The sequence below is a fragment of the Sciurus vulgaris genome (assembly GCF_902686455.1).
Source record: "Sciurus vulgaris genome assembly, chromosome: X".
Classification (NCBI taxonomy): Eukaryota; Metazoa; Chordata; class Mammalia; order Rodentia; family Sciuridae; genus Sciurus; species Sciurus vulgaris.
In genome coordinates, this window is record NC_136471.1 from 33,781,730 (window position 1) to 33,802,605 (window position 20,876).

Sequence of the window (20,876 nt, forward strand, 5' to 3'; positions counted from 1 at the left end):
GAATCAGAATTATATTCCCCAAAATATGGCTCTATAAATAGGCATAAATACAAAAACATATGTACAGAAATACAGAGAAGAGTTTTTAAAAAATTTACATGCTTTAGACAAAATGAATCAGGACTTGACCTGAAGTTAAATGAAGCCTCTAGAATAGTAACAGATGAAAAATTTTAAACCCACCAAAAATACATATATATCTACGTATACATCTATATACACATACGTACATATATATATATATTTGGGAGGTTAGAGAGAGTATAAATTGATCTTCATTTCTGCTAGAAAAAAATCGGGGTAAAATGAGTCAATTATATATTTGCAAATTTTAACATAATGTTCTTTTCCATCTTGTTTTTATATCTACAGACATACAGCATATTTTTTTTTTTTTTTTTGGTACTGGGGATTCAACCACTGAGCCAAATACCCAGCCCTTTTTGTATTTTATTTAAAGGCAAGGTCTCACTGAGTTGCTTAGTGCCTCACTAAGTTGCTGAGGCTGGATTTGAACTCCCAATCCTCCTGCCTCAGGTTCCAGAGGTGCTGAGATTATAGGCATGTACCACTGTACCCAGCAGTACAGCAATTTGAATGCTAACTGAATACTGAGAAAACCTTCCATGATTGTTGGTGTACATCCCAGAGCATGTAAGGTCACTATAACCAATTTTGACAGTGAAGTCACTCAAGGCACATAAGGATGTACATAAGTATTAAGGTGATACTTATATAAATATCAGAGTATGATCATGATGTGCTCCATGATAAAACTGCCTCAGAGATTACTATTATGGATTGAATGAGGTAGTGAAATTTCCAAATAACTTGGAATAACTTTAATCTGAGAAGTTGTTTCACTGAATTCCTACCCAGCATTTGGGGACTACTACTAATCTGATATAAATTCTTCTAGAGAAAGAATTATTTCATAGAATCTTAGGTACTAGGTAAAATACAAATTCCATGACTGCACATGTGGGTCTAAAATGACATGCCCCCTTATATACTATCTACACTTTTTTTTTGGGGGGGGGGCACAAAGGATTAAACCCAGGGGCACTTTACTACTGAGCCACATCCCCAGTTTATTTTTTATTTTGAAACATGGTCTTGCTAAGTTTCTAAGGGTATTGCCAAATTGCTGAGGCTGGCTTTTAACTCGTGATCCTCCTGCCTCAGTCTCCAGAATTAAAGGCATGTGCTCCTGTGCCCAGCAATCCCTACATTTCTGAAATCTCTCTCCCACCTCCCCGTCAGTTACACTCTGGCCAACTAGGTGGTTCCTTGCCACGAGGTTGGTGGTTCAAGTGTTATTGTATCCGAAAAGCCTTTACTGACCATCTTAAAATGACTTATTGCCACCTGAAATGACCGTTTTTACCTGTTTTTTTTTCCTAGATTACACTATTAGATCATGTTTATTTTTATATTTCAAAGAACCATACCATTTCAGAGCTGGAAGATCTCTTAAAAGCCTTTCGTGGTATGTAGAAATAACATGGTGCTGGAATCAAGGATACGGGTTCAAGTCTTGTGTGCACTAGTTATCAATCCCCTGGCATCTGCCTGTCCTACCCCACTGAGCCACTAAGTTTTTGGCAGGGTAAATCCAGGCTTCCCTGGAGCATGCCTGAGTGTCAATAAGTGGTTATCGTTTTGATCAACCATTGATTTTGTTTCATTTAATGTTTTTAGACCTGCTTTTGTTCTTTATTTTTTTTATTTTTATTGTAAACAAATGGGATACATGTTGTTTCTGTTTGTACATGGAGTAACAGCATACCGTTTGCATATTCATATTTACATAGAGTAATGATGTTTGATTCATTCCGTTATTTTTTTCCTTCCCCCCACCCCTCCCACTTCTCTTTTCCCTCTATACAGTCCGTCCTTCCTCCATTCTTGCCCCCCTCCCACCCCCCATTATATGTCATCATCTGCTTATCAGTGAGATCATTCGCCTTTTGGATTTTTGAGATTGGCTTATCTCACTTAACATGATATTCTCCAATTTCATCCATTTGCCTGCAAATGCCATAATTTTATTATTCTTTATAGCTGAGTAATATTCCATTGTGTATATATATACCACAGTTTCTTTATCCATTCATCAATTGAAGGGCATCTAGGTTGGTTCCACAGTCTAGCTATTGTGAATTGAGCAGCTATGAATATTGATGTGGCTGTATCTCTGTAGTATGCTGATTTTTAAGTCCTTTGGGTATAGGCCGAGGAGTGGAATAGCTGGGTCAAATGGTGGGTCCATTCCAAGTTTTCTAAGGAATCTCCACACTGCTTTCCAGAGCGGCTGCACTAATTTGCAGCCCTACCAGCAATGTATGAGTGTACATCCTCTCCAGCACCTATTGTTGCTTGTGTTCTTGATAATCGCCATTCTAATTGGGGTGAGACGGAATCTTAGTGTAGTTTTGATTTGCATTTCTCTTATTACTAAAGATGGTGAACATTTTTTCATGTTTGTTGATTGCTTGTAGATCATCTATGAAGGGTCTATTCATATCCTTAGCCCATTTGTTGATTGGGTTATTGTATTCTTGGGGTATAAATTTATGATTACACAAATGATATGCCTTTACTCCATGTACAAACAGAGAAACAACATGTATCCCATTTGTTTACAATAAAATAATAAAAAAAGAAATTAAATAAGATATAAAGAAACAAACAAACAAAAATTACTCCAGAACTTTTTTCTCTAGTGAAATCAGAAAATGGTCCATTTGTTATTTGGGAGATTTCTACTCATATATTTATTTGGGAGGGAAAAGAATATATTGCTGGTACAAACCACAAGACAAAAAGGGGGGGAAAAAAAAGTCCTAAAAAAAGTCCTAAAAAAAAAAGGGATGGGGATGTGGTTAAATGTTCCTGGTACCAAAAAAAAGATATAAACAGATACATTGTTATACATAATATATACTGAATATGCTCAGTATATCCATAGCATAGAATACTACTTTGCAATAAAAAGGAACTGTTGATATATACAACTACTTTGACGGATCTCAATCCTTTCAACACATCCTATACGATTTAATTTATAAAATACTTTCAAAATGACACAAAGAGATGGAAAACAGATTTAGGGATGATGTTGGGGAGGTGGTGGGCATGACTTTATAGGAGTAGTATAAGGAGTACTCCATGACAATGACACAGTTCTGCATCTTGGTTGTGGTGGTGGTTACCTGGATACAAACATGTGATAAACTGATAGAGAATTATGCACTCACATTGTTCTGATGTCAAATTCCTGGCTTTGGTACTCTACTATAATTAAGATATAGTCACTGAGGAAACTGGATGAAGAATACACAGAACCTCTCTGCACTATCCTTGCAGCTTCCTGGGAATCTATAATTATTTCAACATAAAAAGGTAGAAAAGGAGCCAGGCAACAATATTCAACTTCATATTTATTTACTAAATATGTACATTTGCTATCTAATTTTATTCAAGTAAAGGATAATATATAATTACTGGGATAAAATAAATTCCAAACTATTTGTTATAACCTAAATGTATCTTAGAGCTAAGTGGTTTTCAAAACCTACAAAAATAAATAGCAATTGCCTCTGGATATGGATACCGGGAGGTGGGGATGAAGGATGACAGCAAAAGGTACATTTTCAAAAAAATAAAAAAAAAAAGGTACATTTTCAACCATATACTATGCCAAATTTTAACCATGTATATATATATGTGTGTATGTGTATATATATATATATAACTTATATTAAATATTGAGTAAATGTTAAATAATTTTTATAAAACACGGGGAATAAGTAATTATGATATAACCTTAAGTGCCCAGTTTAAAAAAATGAACTTTATACCATTAGTTTTTCAAGTCTGTAATTCTTCTCTATTTCTATTACAGTTCTGCCTCCTTAGAGATGACTGAGAGCTTAAAAATTTTTTATTATTCTCTTGCCATTTTTTATAGTTTTAGCATGCTTATATCCCTAAACAATCTCTAAACACTATATTCTTTAATTTGGCATGGGTTTTAAAGTTAATATAAATGGGAACAGGTTACATATTTTTCTATGGATTGCTCCCACCCATTCTGGGGCTGAAATTCATCCATGTTGTTGTATATAACAAATTCATTCATTGTTACTGTTGTAGTATATTCCAATGAAATATAACACAATTTATCAAAGAGACTGGCATCTGATATATATAAAAGAAGGTAAGTATACTAGAACTGAAAAAAAGAGCATGCTTTAGATTTATGCACACAAGAACACACATATACAATACATACTATATTCTATTTGATGTAAATAGTTCTGTTTGGTGATATTCTTGTTTTTAAAATGGGTCTCTCTTAGGGGACTATGGTATAGTGGTAGAGCACTTGCCTAGATGTGTGAAGCCCTGGGTTTGACCTCTAGCATTACAAAAGAAAAAAACAAAGGCTCTCAGTGGCATAATGTCTCAATATCAAACTCCTTTGCTTGGATAATATAAGGTTGGGATTTATTTTTACATATAGTGATGGTACAAATTCATGTGCCCACAATGTTTTGGTTACTCCATATTTTTGTCACGCAGTTACTACTTTTCTAGTTAACATGCTCATATACACAAATTATAAAGTGCTCTTTTATTCTAAAAATCATAAAAAAAGAAAAAATAGTGAAAATCTAAAAAAATTTATAATCCTTTCCTTACAGCATAATATTTAGTTAGCTATTTCTAGAATACCTAATTATACAGCAGGATATAATGACAATATTATTGAACAACAAAGTAAAAAAAAAGCAAAATAAGGAAAATGACAAATTACATAAATGAGAAAACAAATGAAAAGTATATATGATTTCTAAAAACATATCTTTGAGGAAGCACAACTTACCTTGAATGATAAAAGCCCAACTTTTCCTGGAGACCTGTCCAGAAATAAAAAACAGTAAGGTGCTGAATAAAAGAGGAAAGAAAAGAAATACTTTAATATACTGTTAAAGCCAAGTTCTGCATTTTAAAAATCATGTATTTTGTGGCTGGAAATTCTTACCTGCATATAAAGAATGTGAAAATGTCAAAAATCAGAAGAAAATTAAAATAATTTCTAATCTTATGACCTAGAGCTTTGAGCACCTTGTTTTATTTATATATATATAATATATATAAACATATAATGCAAGCATCCGTGTAAATAAATTTGTACAGTTCTACGATAAATTTCCTTAAAAAAACTTTTCTAAAAGTGGAACTACAGGCCAAAAATACACAAGCTTTTCAAAATTTTGAGAAACTTACAAATTGCCATCCAAAACAGTAGTACCAATTTACACTCCCACTGTTTTACAAATTATTGTTAATACGTTTGTCAAAAATGAGTGTTTTTAAAATTTTTTTACCTATTTTACAGGCAAAAGTATATTTCATCATTGCTTTAATTTGCACTTCTTTCATTTCTGGTCTTGAAAATTTTTATGTGCATTAGATGGTTACATTGTTTTTGAAGATAATCATTTTCATGGCTCTTTTTTTTTACTGGAACAAAACTTTATTCTTAAACATAGACTATTCTAGATATAGCAATTTTAAAAAGTAAATATTCACCAATTATTTTCAACCTTCACATTGTTTTTTTACAAATAAGAACAGTCTGGGGTACAGTGCTTGCTAGCAAGTGTGAGGTACTGGTATGGATCCTTGGCAACACAGAAAAAGATAAATAAAATAAAGGCATCCATCTACAACTGCAAATTTTTTTTTAAAAAAAGAACAGTCCAATATCTGCTTCACAACACAATAAAGACATCCCTATGGCTACTTATTATATGTTAGGATTATAAAATTAGAGAATTTTAAATAATATGTCATTCCTAATTTTCAAAAAAAAAAAAAAACTACAATGATCCCAGATGATTCAAATTTGATTTGAAAGGCACCTTCAAGACCATCTAATCACACAGCCTCTTTTCATAGATAAAGAAACAGGTCCCAAAAGATTGACTTTTCCTCAAACTCATATTTAGGGGAAGAACCAAAAGAAGCAAGAGTTGTACTGCCACTTTCTTGGTATGTAAAACTGGGTGACATTTGCTACAGGAATCCTCAATCTCCCAATAATCCCCTTTATTAAGCAAACATTTGTGGAGTTAACTTTTATGTCCTGGGACTAGAGATAAGAAGATGAATAAGAAAATTCTACTTTGAGTTTTTTAAAAACTTGTTTAAGAAGTTACAAAAAATGTCATAAAAATAGGGCCTGTTTACAATTACCAAGAACAGGAACAATAACAATAAATGCTGGTGAAGATGTGGGGGAAAAGGTACATTCACATTGCTGGTGGGACTGTGTACAACCACTATGGAAAGAAGCATGGAAACTCCTCAAGAAACTGGGAATGGAATCACCACAGGACCCAGCTATCCCATTCCTTGGTATTTATTCAAAAGAACTAAGCATACTATAGTGATACAGCCACTGTTTATAGCAGCACATTTCACAATAGCCAAATTATGGAGCCAGAACAGATTCCCATCAATAGATGAATGGATGAAGAAAATGTGGTAGATGTACACAATGGAGTTCTATTCAGCCATAAAGAAGAATGAAATAAAGGCATTTGCTGGTAAATGAATGGAAATGGAGAAAATCATCCTAAGTGAAATAGACCAAACTCAGAAAACCAAGAGTGAAATATTTTCTTTCATGTGCAGAAGCTACAGCAAAATAAGGGAAAGAAGTGGTGGGAGAGGGGATCAGATATGATAAGAATATTGGGTATATCAGTGGAATAGGAGAATGAGAGGGAGGGAGGAAAGAAGGGAAAGGGGTAGATATGGAATGAATTTAACAATATGATGCTAAATACATATATAAATATACCAAAAAGAATTTTACCTATATGAATATGCAGAAAATACCAATAAAAAATAAGTGAAGGAGTGAAAGGAATAATAGAAGAGAGGAGGGAAAATAGAGGGAGGGAGGAGGAAAGGGAAAGGGGGGAAATGGAGATTGACATCAAATTCCTTGCAAGTATTATTTTATGAAAATGAACCCCAATACTATGTATAATTATAATGCTCTAATAAAAAATAGGGCCTGTTCAATCAGTGTCAGGTCAACATAAATTTGTGCTAACAAAGAGCAATTACCAGAAATAAAAAATTTATATCACCCATTATTTAGTTACCTTTATAGTTTTATATTGCTATGTAACAAAATGCTGCATGCTGCAAATGTCACTAGGACGACACCCATTCCAATTTTGAAAGAATAAAGAGTATTCCACACAAATGGATACTCATAAATGCAATCAAGAACAAAAATAAAACAAAAAACCTTGAAAGGGCTCAAATTTCCACATGGTACAAATTCTGAAGGTCAGTGTGTATATGGAGGGGTAAACTGCAATAGAAGTATAAAGAAAAGAAGAATTAAGATTTTTTTAAACAGTTAAGCCCCATAGAAGGTAGAGAAAGTAGAAAATCTGTTCTCCCCACAACCCTCACACTTTTGGAGAAATCTGCCCAGGTTTTTTAGCTGCCTGCCAAAAGAAAAAAAGAAAGAAAGAAAAAAGAATAGGAAGTCACATTTCTTTCTTGTATGTATCTTATTTCATAAAGAGTACTTTCCAGCTGTTTATTCACAGAATGTGTTATTGGTCAATTGTTGACACACGTAGAGATATTCCAGATTATGCAGAGGAATTACTTCCTTTTCAGAGACAAGGGACATCGTAAAAACAGGTTTTGGAGCAGGTGAACTTTGCTTGAGTATCATTTCTACTATTTATTCTATGTGTGATCAAACAGTTTAATCATTCAGCTTCTGTAAGCCCTGGTCTCATCCTTTGTAAAAAGGGGTAAAACCATTTACTCAGGACTGCTATGAGGATTCAGTGAGAATGCCTGGGCACACATCCTCAGCAGTAGTTTCTTCAGCAGCTTTGAAATGCTCCATGTTTCTCAAAGGTATTTGGCAGTCTGTTAGTACCAAGGAGCCTAAGCTCAGTTTCTGGAATACAGTAGAGGTACCCTAAAGCCTGTCAAACTCCAGCCCATTTAACAACAGAGGGCATGAGGAAAAAAGCCAAATTGTTATCACTGGGGTGTCCAGTTGGGGTCCAGGTCCTTGGTGTCCCAAAGAACTGAGTAAGACACACAGAAGTAACAGTTGAAGGACGGATTTATTGACAGTGAAGGTGAAGGTAGCACTCTATAACGTACGGCAAAGTGGGCTGAACAAGAAAGAGTGGCTCAAGGATCTGATGTCTGGAAATTAATATCTCATATGCTGAACTATGTGGTATTCTCTATTCCCTATATGGACCTGACTGAAGATCTTACTCCATTTGCTCCCATTAGTTATCTTAGAAAACATAATCAGAATACTGTCTGTCCACTTTACCCCCATTGGTTATTTTAGAATATTGAACCTGTGGTGGGAGTTGTCATGGTAACTGGACTTATCGTAAACAGGGACATGATGACTCTTTTCCCTGCCTTGTCCAGTACTGGTATTTTTCTTGTACCTTGCCTCTGCCATCTTGGCAACGCTAAACTTCTACCTAGTAAGATTATACTGAACTAGTGATTAAAATGGGATCCTGCTTGCAACTGGTGGTGTCATTTACCAAAAAACTGGTAACAAAGACATTCACGTTTGAAGCATATTTTAAATATTATAAAGTTGTTAAGGTCTTGGTGGTTTAAAGTATTTCTAGATACTATAGATTCTTCCAATCAATTAAACCTAAAATTTCTTTTACCAGGGTAGGAAGACTAGAATTCTTTTGTGATTAAATTTTTGATCTACATATGTAACATCAACACCTAGTAAAAAACATATTTATAATTTTCAAAGTTGGCTAAAATGTTTTGGGTCATGTGCCAAGATGAGAAAAGAACAATTCATTTCACCACAAGAAGCACTAATTATGTAGTATCCCCACCAGGAGTTTTCTTAAAAGGGGCCTTGTAAGTAATAATAAAACAATGATTATCATTTATTAAATATGTGCCTAAAACTATGTTAACATTTTAACTGCTTTGGTCTTCACGACCTTCCTATTTGGTAGTTATATTACTTTCCCCTATTTCATAGAACAAAAATATGACTTAGGTCAGACATGATCATTTAAACTACATGGTAAATAGTAGGGCCCAGAATTTGACCTTATATAGTCTGACTCCAGGGCCCACTCTCTTAATCAGTTTACAATATCACTTCCTTTCTGGGTGAGGTCTTAAAATATTAAAATATTATCAAAAGTTTGGCACTCAAAGGAAAGTTTCATTTCTCTAGAAATTTTACATATGGAACAATTCATTATTTCATTTCCTGGCATTGGCAATTCAGGCATTAATTGTAATTGTTAAAAACAGGTCAGGATTTCAAAAGCTTCTGACTTAATCAGTTTAGTCCAACTCAAGCAGCAGCACGTTAATATTTTTATAATTAGGACCTTTGTGTTACTAGGGATGGAATCCAGGGGTTCTTTACCACTGAGTTACAGCCCTAACCCTTTTTTTCTTTTCTTTATTCTTTCTTTCTTTTCTTGAGGCAGGGTTTCAGTAAATTGCCTAGGTTGGCCTCAAACTTTCAATCCTCCTACCTCAGTTTCCCAAGTCACTGAGATTACATGTGAACCACCACACTCAGCTTATAATCATCACTTCTTAACTATTTTTTGAATATAAAAAGTTTCATAAGCAGCTTATAAGTAAGTACATGTAGGGCTGGGGTTGTGGCTCAGTGGTAGAGCACTTGCCTAGCATGTATGGGGGGCACTGGGTTCAATTCTCAGCACCACATACAAATAAATGAATAAAATAAAAGTCTATCAACATCTAAAAATATTTAAAAAAATAAGTATATATAAGTGAATAGGCTTAGTCTTACAGTTTCAATAAGTTAACTGTTTGAAATATCTTCCTAAACAAAGGATATACACATTTCCCTTTCTTAATTATCATACTCATATATAGTATATTAATACAATAATGCCCTCCTGGGACTCTAAAATGCAGGGAATTTATTTGCTTTCACACCAAAGGACCCTGGTCTACTATGTTTGGAATGTCTTAGAGTTTTGTGTTTCCTTCCTCTGTTTAAGTGGTCACTTCTTACAATTGGCCAGGTGCCTGCCTACCTTTAGTTTTCTTCCTCCTTCTAATTTTTATTTCTAATCTGTATTAAACTGGGAAGCCAGATTTTTAAAAATGGAACTGTATGGCAAAGAAAGAATAAGAATGCTGGGAGTCTCCCCAGGAGACTTCATGTACATGACCTTTTTACGGACTCTGTGGCACTTCTTTTGATCAGTCATTCAGAGGCTTTTGATACACTTATTATTTTTTCAACATTTAGCTGTATCTGAGAATTGACATTACCAAAGAAGTAGCTGCAAGATAAGTGAGGTGTTAACAGTCTTGAGTATTTCTGGACAACTCAATTTCTCTGTAACTTGGTTACTAATTTCAAAGTAAAGATAAAATTATACTAGTTCAGAGTTTTTCTGCATCTGAAGAAAATAAATATTCAGGTCAAGTTTAGTGTGGGAGGGAGAAATGAGGGACTAGATGTCAAGAAAATTAAGTTCTACTTATGGCTCTCCCACCAATTAGTTTCAAGATCTTATGCAAGGGTTTTTAGAGTTTATGTAATTTTAAGAAATTTTATCTTAGGAACCATTATTAGTTTGGAGGTAAAGATATAAATTACACCAAGATTAGTGATCTAAATTTATACTCTGATTTCACTTAAATTTGAGATGTATTATACAAAATATGGACATAATCACACAAACACACACATTCAGAAATTTTACTTACTACATCTAGTCAATTAAAAAATATTACTTCAAAATATTCTGTAGATGCTGAAACAGGGCAAATTAAAATTTTCCTACTAACATGTTAAAGTCAGTAACTTTTCCCAGAAAAACCCCATAAAAATGCCTTCATCAAATAACCTTTTTTACAGTACTGGTAAGAGGAAAATCTTTCAGTAAACCCTAAAGTTACATGTATACATATTAAATAAGGTTGGTGGTGGACCCCACTTCAAAGAAAACCTAACAAGCCAAAATGAGAACTTTGAAAGTTCATCTTCATTTCAGAAACTTTTATCATAGGGTTGAAGTATGTTTGATGCATTTATTATCTGATTAGTTAAGTTACTAATTATTATAACTATAGTCATATGCTATATAATAGATCTTAAAATTTGATTCCTAACTGAAACTTTATACACATTGATCAACATCTTCCCATATCTCCATTCTTCTCCAGTCCCTCATAACCAACATTCTATTCTACTTTGTATTTCTATGATTTTGTTAGATTTCACATGTAAGTGAGATCATGAAGCATTTTTCTTTTGCAGTGCTGGGGATTGAACCCAGGGCTTTGTGCTTTCAAGGCAAGCACTTTACCAATTGAGCTATCTCCCCAGTCTAAGCATTTGCTTTTCTGTGCTTTGCTTATTTCACTTAATGTATTCTAGGTTCATCCATGTTGTCAATGAAAAAATTTTCTTTTCATGGATGAATATTCCATTGTGTATGTTTACCACAGTTCCTTTATCCATTCATCCTCTGATGAACATTTAGCTTGAGTCTGTATGTTGGTATTACACATAAAGCTGCAAGAAACACAGAAATGCAGATATCTCTTTGATATTCTGACTTCCTTTCCTTTGGATATATACTCAGTAGTGGGACTGCTGGATCATATGGTAGTTCTATTTTTAGTTTCTTGAGGAATTTTCATGAGTTTCCCACAATTGCTATATTAATTTTCATTCCCACCAACAATGCACCAGGCTTCCCTTTTTTCTACATCCTCACCAACACTATCTTTTAGATAATAGCTATTCTAAGAGGTGTAGGGTGAGATCTCATTGTGATTTTAATCTGCAACACCTTTATAATTATTGATGCTGAATTATTTTTCATATACATACATATTGGCCATCTGTATTTTTTTTTTGAGAAATGTTTCTTCAGGTTTCCCCCTACTCCTGGGATTGAAAACTAGAGGTGCTTTACTACAGAGTTACATCCTAAGCTCATTTTATTTTTTTATTTTGAGACAGGGCCTCACTAAGTTGCTGAGGCTGGCTTAGAACTTGGAATCCTCCTGCCTTGGCTTCCCAAGCTGCTAGGATTATAGGTGTGTGCAACTGCTCCTGGCTTTTCAGGTCTTTTAATTCCCCCCCCCCCCCCCCCCACTATTAAGTTGTTCAAGTTCCTGATATATCATGGATATTCCTTTTTTTCCTCTTCATGGAAATGGGGATTAAACCCACGGATGACTGTGAGCCACTCCCAGCAGTTCTTATTTTTTGAGACAGGGTATTGCTAAATTAATTGCTTGGGGCCCAAGTTGCTGAGGCTGGTCTCGAACTTGTGCTCCTGGCTGAGCCTCCCCAGGTCGCTGGGATTACTGGTATGTGCCAGTCTACCCTACCAGTCACCCTACCCAGCTATATTGTGGATATTAACCTCTTATAAAATAAGATGAGCCAGGTGGTGGTACACACCTGTAATCCTAGCAGCTTGGGATGCTGAAGCAGGAGGATCATGAGTTTAAAAATCAGCCTCAGCAAAAGTGAGGTGCTAAGCAACTCAGTGAGACCCTGTCTCTAAATAAAATACAAAATAGGGCTGGGGATGTGGCTCAGTGGTCAAGTGTCCCTGAGTTCATCCCCCAGTAGTAAAAAAAAAAAAAAAAAGATGAGTGTTTTGTAAATATTTTCTCCCAACCCATAGGTTGTTTCTTTACTCTGTTAACTTTCATTTGCTGTGCTTTTTAGTTTCATGCAACCCCATTTGTCTATTGTTGCTTTTGCTGTCTGTGCTTTTCAGGTCAAATACAAAAAAGATCATTACTCAGATCAATGTAGAAATCAAAGTGAAATTTTAATTTTGCAGTAGTTTCCAAAAGTGAAGACAGTGTCTATCAATTGTTATTACCTTTCAAAGTAAATATTTTGATTCATTATATCCTTCATACACTAATGTTCAGTTTTTACTAACAAATCTCATGCTTGGATATAAAATAATGTGGTAGATGCTTTCCCCAGTCCCAATTTATTTAGTTTTTGTTTGCTTCGTTCTGTTTTTTGGTACTGTGGATTGAACTCAGGGGTACTTTACTACTGAGATACATCTCCAGTCCTTTCTATTTTTTATTTGGAGATAGGGTTTCACTAAATTGCTGAGGTAGGCCTCGAACTTGTGATCCTTCTGCTTCAGTTTCCTGAGTGGCTGGGATTACAGGCATACCCCACCACATCTGGAATTGTTAATTACAGTAGTTTTCCTTTTCAAGCTAGGGTACTGGTATCCAGTAGCAATATATTTTAATATCTGCAAAAACGGTCACTATTTAAAATTTTTCAAGTGGTTCCAAAAAGTTACTATGGTGATATAGTAGGATAGCATAGGAATTATTTTTCTGTTATAAACTCTGACCTGATCCAGTCATAACCTTCAGGTATATGAAGCAAAATTTCATTAGAATAATGAAGTCATTACTCCCAAGCATAGGTACCCAGTCACAAAGGATCTGGGTTTAATGACAATACCTGCAACTTACCCAAGAGTTGCCGAGATTCATAGGAAGCAAAATGTCAAATCCTTTATAATCTCTCACTTAATAGTACTGCATTCAATACAACTTCAGTGAAATATGGAAATATGCAAGCAAAGCAATGTTTTATCAACCCTCTTATATGGCTGGACTTTGAAACTTGCTAAACCTGACTCTCTAATTTAGTTGGCTGAGAAGAGTATGCATTTACATTATAAAAACAAAAATCAATTCAATAGAAAGTATATACCAATGCCTAGCAAGCATGAAGCCCTGAGTTCAATCTCTACTAAAACACACACACACAGTATATTGCAATAGGTTATTTTTTCAGATTTGGATGCAACATATAACTACTGTTTTTTTCAATAAGTTGTTAAAAGTGAACACGTTGCCTATCTATTGATACTACCTAGTATTAAAGGAATTTACAGTAATTCGTTTGAAAATCCCCAAAGGATTTTAAAAAATGAGTTAGAAGTCAAGAGTAATTTTTAGTGTTTGAAGTAATACTAACAATCAGAGGAAATGAGTGCGAAAATGTTAAATTAATTCATTTAACATTTACTTATTACTTATCATATACCAGGCATGGTACTAGATGTTTGGTGTAAAGTGGTGAACAAAACAAACAAGATCCCTGCCATCTTAGAAATTATGCTAAGGACAAAAGCCCTAGTTAAGCTCAGGTATATACAACTCAGTAGAACATTTACTTGGCATGTGGGTTCAATCTCCACCATCAAAAACAAAACATAAAACCAAAAAAAAAAAAAAAAAAAAAAAAAACCAAAAAAAAACACTCGTTTGGACTAGGACCCCAATGGGTTCCTTTGCTATTTCCAACAAACCATATAGTCTCTTGATTTACCTTACTAATTCTAATGTCCCTTAAAACTTTCATATGGGTTGGTAGCCAATTAATTTAAACTATAACAATATACTAAAGCCTTGATTTATCTAGAATTTATCCACCAATTTTCTAGGCAAACCTTGGGGTTTCCAAACACTGAAAGGAAAATGTAACGTCATTCCAGAAGTAGAATTGATGGAACTTTAGCTAAATAATAAAAAAAAGCATGAGTTAGAATCAGGAGACCTGAGTTTTAGACTTATATCAGCCAGTAACAATTTATGTGATAATAAAAAAATGTTTGTGGGGAGGTTTTCCAGTTTTTAATTATGGATATTTCAAACATACAAAAAATTGGGAGAATAATAAACCCATACTTACAACATGATGACCATGTTAAATGATGATCAATAAATACCCTTTCTTCCAATCCTGTCAGATTGTGAAGCAAATGCCAGAAACTATTTCATTTTCCCCATAAACATTTCAGTATGCACCTAAAAAGCATATAAACTTCTCTTTAAAACATACCTATAAGACCATTATAAAATGTAACCATTTCTTATTATATAGTCAACATTCAGATTTCCTAGTTTGCCTCAATTTTTTTTTTTACAGTTGGCTCATTTCAATCAGATAAGTTTCACATACTGCAATCAGATAACATGTCTAATTCAATCAGTAGGTTCTCCCTCAATCTTTTATTTTCTTGCAATTTGTGTATTGAAGAAATTATGTTGCTCATCTTGTAGAATTTCACATGGTCTAAATTGTGTTGATTGCATCTCCATGGTTATATATCACAAGACATATTTTAAAGGAAAAACTGCAGAAGATATTGAAGAAATTGAATGGGCACATATCCAAGGAAAATCGTAGAAAACTAAGAAAAGTATCAGAAAGGCTAATGCTCAGAATGTGCAAAGATTTCAAAAATGCCAACAAAAAACATTTTCCCACACTATTTCTCAGTATACTTGAGAATTACCAGCCAAATTCCTATCAAAACCAGGGAAAATGGAAAAGGATGCTATAAAGAAAATAATAAAAAAGAGTCAGTACTGGATGGGTGTGGTGGCACATGCCTGTAATCTCTGCAGCTTTGGAGGCTGAGGCAGTAGGATCACAAGTTCAAAGCCAGTCTCAGCAAAAACAAGGTGCTAAAGCAACTCAGTGAGGTCCTGTCTCTAAATAAAATACAAAACAGAGCTCGGGATGTGGCTCAGTGCCCCTGAATTCAATCCCTTCCCCCCTGCCCCAAAAAAGAATCAGCACTGAATAGATAGATGCCACAAATTATAGACAGATTCATTTTATGTCAATAAAAAACAAATTTATTTTCTAAGACTAGGTCTTGCTGTATTGGCCAGGCCTGCCTCAAACTCTCAATCCTCCTGCCTCAGTCTCCTAGTACTTGGGATTATAGGCATGTGCCACTGCACCTAGCTCTAAACAAATTTCTTAAACACATTAATATAAAGGGAATACAGTACACAAAAATATACAGATTAAAGTACTAAGTTCCCTATCCTACTTTGATGTTCTTACTAATGTCTTAGATGAGGACACTGATATATATCTACGAAATTTGCAGATGACAAAAAGTTGGGATGGGTAGGTATTATACTGGTCAGAAGGATTCAAAACATTTCAACAGACTAGAACAATGAATCAAATCTTTTTTATAAAAATAGTTGTCAATGGGGGGGCTGGAGAGATAGCTCAGTTGGTAGAGTGCTTGCCTTGCAAGCACAAGGCCCTGGGTTTGATCCCCAGTACCCCAAAAAAAGAAAAGAAAAAAAATAGTTGTCAATGGACCTTTATTTTATTTATTTAAATGTGGTGCTGAGAATCGAATTAATCAAATCTTAACAATGAAATGAAGTAGGGATAAATGTAAGATGCATGAAGAAAGAAGACATAGCTTAACAGAAAACAGGTGAAAATATTTAGATATTTCTGTTGATGGCTTGGATAGAGTAAAGGCTATGACGTGGCTGCTAAAGAACTAATGTGCTCTTAGACTGAACCATTAATAAAACCATTAAACCATTATGTCCTGAGCACAGGGGGTATGAGTGTTCTGTAATTTCTCACCGATAAGAGCACACTTAAGAATACTGTGTACTATTTGGAGATCACATCTTAAAAGGAACACTGATAAAACAAAATATCCAAAAGAAAGAGACCAATTTCATAAATGCTATAAAAACAGAGTGTAATGATACAAAGAGGCAAGTATGGCTAACCTGGAGAAGATGAAGAAGAAAAGCAGCTGCTGTCTCCAAATGTTTGAGGCATCATACAGCAGAACAAAGACTAAGTGGTTATTTTGCTCAACCTAATGAGTTTAGTTATCCTTGGAGTTTAGAAACAGGAATGAGTTGCTTCCCTGATATTCAAACAGAAACTGAATAATAACCTTAACAGGGACACTGCAGAAGGCTAGATTGGATGACCTCTCTGGTCTGATTCTATTTCTTTCTTTTCTTTCTGCAGTGCTGGGGATTGAACCCAGGGCCTTCTGCTTGCAAGGCCAGCACTCTACCAACTGAGCCACATCCCCAGCCCTGCTTCTATTTCTTAATCTCTCTACATTTCAGTTTCCACCTGTGAAATGAAGAAGTTAGATTTAGATTGGTTGAGCCCTTAATTTCTGTTCATTAGTCAACAAACCATTACTAGTTGTCTGAAGTGTGCCAGGCACTGCCAGGCATTGAGGGGGATAAAAGGATGAGAATGACTGAGACTTTGCCCACAGAGAGGTCACAACCTGATGCGTTAGGTAAATACATGAAACAGATAATTCCAATACTTGCAATGAGAGACATAAGCACATCATATCCTGGAAGCAGAGAGGAGGGGCACTCAAGTGTAGATAACAGAGAGAAAGGATTATATTTAGAAAGGCTTCCTGGAACAGCCCTCCAGCTATTTCTACCACAAAAAATTATACAAGGATACAGAGAACTAGATGTGCTTAAAAAACACCAAGTAAATGCATACAAAACACTTTAGCTTAAATGCCCAAGACTGGTGTTTGCTAAAGATGAATTTTTCTATTTACTGATGGTCACAAACTGTCCAAATACAGTCATACATGGATTAACAAAGGGGGCATATTCTGAGAAATGTGTCATTAGGCAATTTTGGCATTGTGTGAACACCACAGAATGTTCTCCCCCCCCCCCCCTTTTATTGTACTGGAGATTGAACCCAGGGGTACTTAGACTGAGCCACATCCTCAGTCCTATTTTGTATTTTATTTAGAGACGGCATCTTGCTAAGTTGCTTAGGGCATTGCTAAGTTGCTGAGGCTGGCCTTGAACTTGGGATTCTTTTGCCTCAGTCTTCCAAGCTGCTGGGATTACAGGCATGTGCCACCATGCCTGGTTGAGAGATTGTTCTTAAACTAAGTTATGATGTCACTAGGCAAGACATAATCATATGGGACCACTGTCCCATGTAAGCCTCTTGTTAACCCAAAAGGTCAACATGTGGCACATGACTATAGTTCTCATGTGGGAAGAGTTAGAAATCTAATTTTGAAAAATTAATGAAGGAGACCAGAGTTCTTGGTGATTTTTGCTCTGCCCTAGGAATCCTAAAATTTATACCAAGACCATTTGATCAAATCAAGTCTTTATGCATGCTGTTTTCTTCTTTCTTTTAACTTGACATATAATACATCTATCTGAACCATCAATTTTTCCAAGTAACGTAAAAACTGAAGCTTTTTACTGTAGAGGTCAAATGATAAAAATGAAAAATTTATAAACTGAGAAGTTTATTTTAGATGTATTATATGATAAGTAACCATTCTAAATTCTATTAATTACTTGATCTGATCTCTGGGAAACTAGTAAATGCCTCTTGACCTTATTTTTTTGGATTTATTTTGCAAAATATACACAGTGAAACAATGTATAATTTTCTTATTCAGGTTTATGTTTTAACTTTTAATCTGCCATTCTATATTTGATATATACAAGATTATATGCAGCACATACAGGTTGAGCACCTCAATTCAAACATCTGAAATCCAAAATGCTCTAACATCTAAAACATTGTGAATGCCAATATGATGTCACAAGTGGAAAATTCCACAGCTGCCCTCAAGTGACAGGTGGTATGCAAAATGCAGGCACACTAAAAATATGTGCATAAGAAACAAATGAATTTTGTGTTTAGACCTGAGTCCTATCCCTAAGATATCTGATTATGTACATGTAAATATTTTGAAATACAAAATGATATGAAATTAAATCTAAAATTCCAACCACTTCTGATCCCAAGTATCATGGAGAAGGGATGTTCAACCTGTACATTAAATTAATTATGACACATAATAAATAATATGAACTCCTGACACAGCAACAATACCAGAGCAGTTTACTGGGTACTCCATTTGCTTGTCTCTCCCACAAAAGTAACCACTATCCCAGATTTTGCTTATGGTTCCCTTACTGTTTCATTTTTAAAAACAGTTTCATCAAAACGTGCATATATATGTATTCATAAACAATTGGTAAGTTTTGTCATTTTGAGTTCTGTTTTCACTGATGTACTTCAAAGAAAAAAACGTTGAACACTAATATTAATATCATTGCACTGCCAAGCATGGTGGTCCATGCCTATAATCCCAGTGGCTTGGGAGGCTGAGGCAGGAGGACTGCTGAATTCAAAGCCAGCCTCAGCAACTTAGTGAGGCCCTAAGCAACTGAGTGAGATCCTGACTCTAAAAATATATAAATCTGGAAAAAAAAAAAAAAAAAAGGCTGGGGATGTGGCTTAGGCTCAGTGGTTAAGTAACGCCTCTTGGCTTCAATTCCTGGTCAACAACAACAACAACAACAACAACAAAAGAAATCTGTGCCCATATCTAATACTTTCCCTTTGTTTCTCCCCAACTGAGAGTTGCCAGATTTTGTAACTAAAAACATAGAATGTTCAGTTAAATTCCAATTTTAGAAAAATATACTAAAAATGTATATGTTGTTTATCTGACATTGAAATTTAACTGTTGCTCCTGTACATTATCAGCAACTTTAATTCATCCCCAAGTTAATCAGGTGGACAATAAATTCTATGATGTACTGGTATGTGTTTAAAAGAATGAAGAAGGAAGAATCACATGGCCAATGCATTATATAAATATTCATCTAAATATTTATAGCATTCACTGAATGGGGGAAAAGATCTGTACACGTGTATATTCGGTCAAAGTTTTTCTGGACAGTACATTCAGTGCATATGCCCAAATGCAAATACTGCATATACAAGCACCTCCCTTGCCCCCCCCTCCAAAAAAAAATCTCAAGAAGGCTACTGTAACAAACTGACAAAATTTCTAGATATTTAAGCTGAGTTATAGTCATTATTTATATGAGACTATACTCATTCAACATGATCAAATGAGGTTAACTGATATGAATCAAATAAACACCAAAAGCTAACTTTCTAGACAAATCAATTGAAAGTTTGTTGTCATTAAAAAAGAGATTCACTTACTACATATACATTTATTTTAGAACACTTCCCTCCCTTTATAAAAAGGATACTAGAAATATTTCAGGTACACTATTTCTATATCAATCAAAAAAACTGATGAACCTTCTGCAACATGAAGGAGAATTTGCTCCTCAATTCTGTCAACTCAATCTCAACATCCTCCCACAACCTGAGGTACTAATACAATCTACATTTGAATAGAAATAGATACAAATCTGTATTAAGAACCCATATAGCGAGGCATGGTAGTACATGCCTGTAATCCCAGTGGTTCGGGAAGGTGAGGCAGGAGGATCATGAGTTCAAAGCCAGTTGCAGCAACTTAACAAGGACCTAAGCAACTTAGTGAGACTCTGTCTCAAAATAAAAATTAAAAAGGGCTGGGGATGTGGTTCGGTGGGTAATCATACCTGGGTTCAATCCCTGGTACCAACCCCCCCCCAAAAAAAAACCGAAACACACACACATAACAAAAAGCCCCACATAGATTAGATCTCCTAAAATAGAAGCTACTTGTACTGCCTTACCAGGCTCACTGCAAAACCCACATTTTGAAATCAACTACTGACATGGTTGACCACAGTAGGAATTTAAGTTGGTTTTTCAGAGCTTTGGCCAGTGGTTTCTCTGTAGGCAATTACCAGATAGTCATCACTCATGCCTTAGGGTACTTAGGACTTAAAATCATGGTGCAAATAATTAAGTCTATTTTTTAAAAAGAACAATAACTTTCTATATTTTCAAAGAGCCAGACCTCATAAGCCATCCTTCCTCCAGTTTCTCACCCATTACCTATAGGCAGATTTCTCTGCCTTTTGGGCTTGGTGTTTCTCCATCCAGTACCTGAGAGTTATCTGAAAACAAACTAACCCAACCTATAAGCCTTTTGCAAATAGGGAGAAATCAGTGTGCAGATGTA

General features: G+C 34.9%; 1 protein-coding gene across 1 annotated transcript in view; it reads right to left on the reverse strand.

The window, feature by feature from the left end:
* WDR44 (WD repeat domain 44) overlaps positions 1–20,876 on the reverse strand; it is a 96,993-nt gene that overhangs the window by 55,127 nt on the left and 20,990 nt on the right. Inside the window, exon 2 of the mRNA XM_079123357.1 lies at positions 4,888–4,925. Coding sequence (XP_078979483.1) covers positions 4,888–4,925 — 38 coding nt within the window. The remainder of the gene's footprint in view (positions 1–4,887; positions 4,926–20,876) is intronic.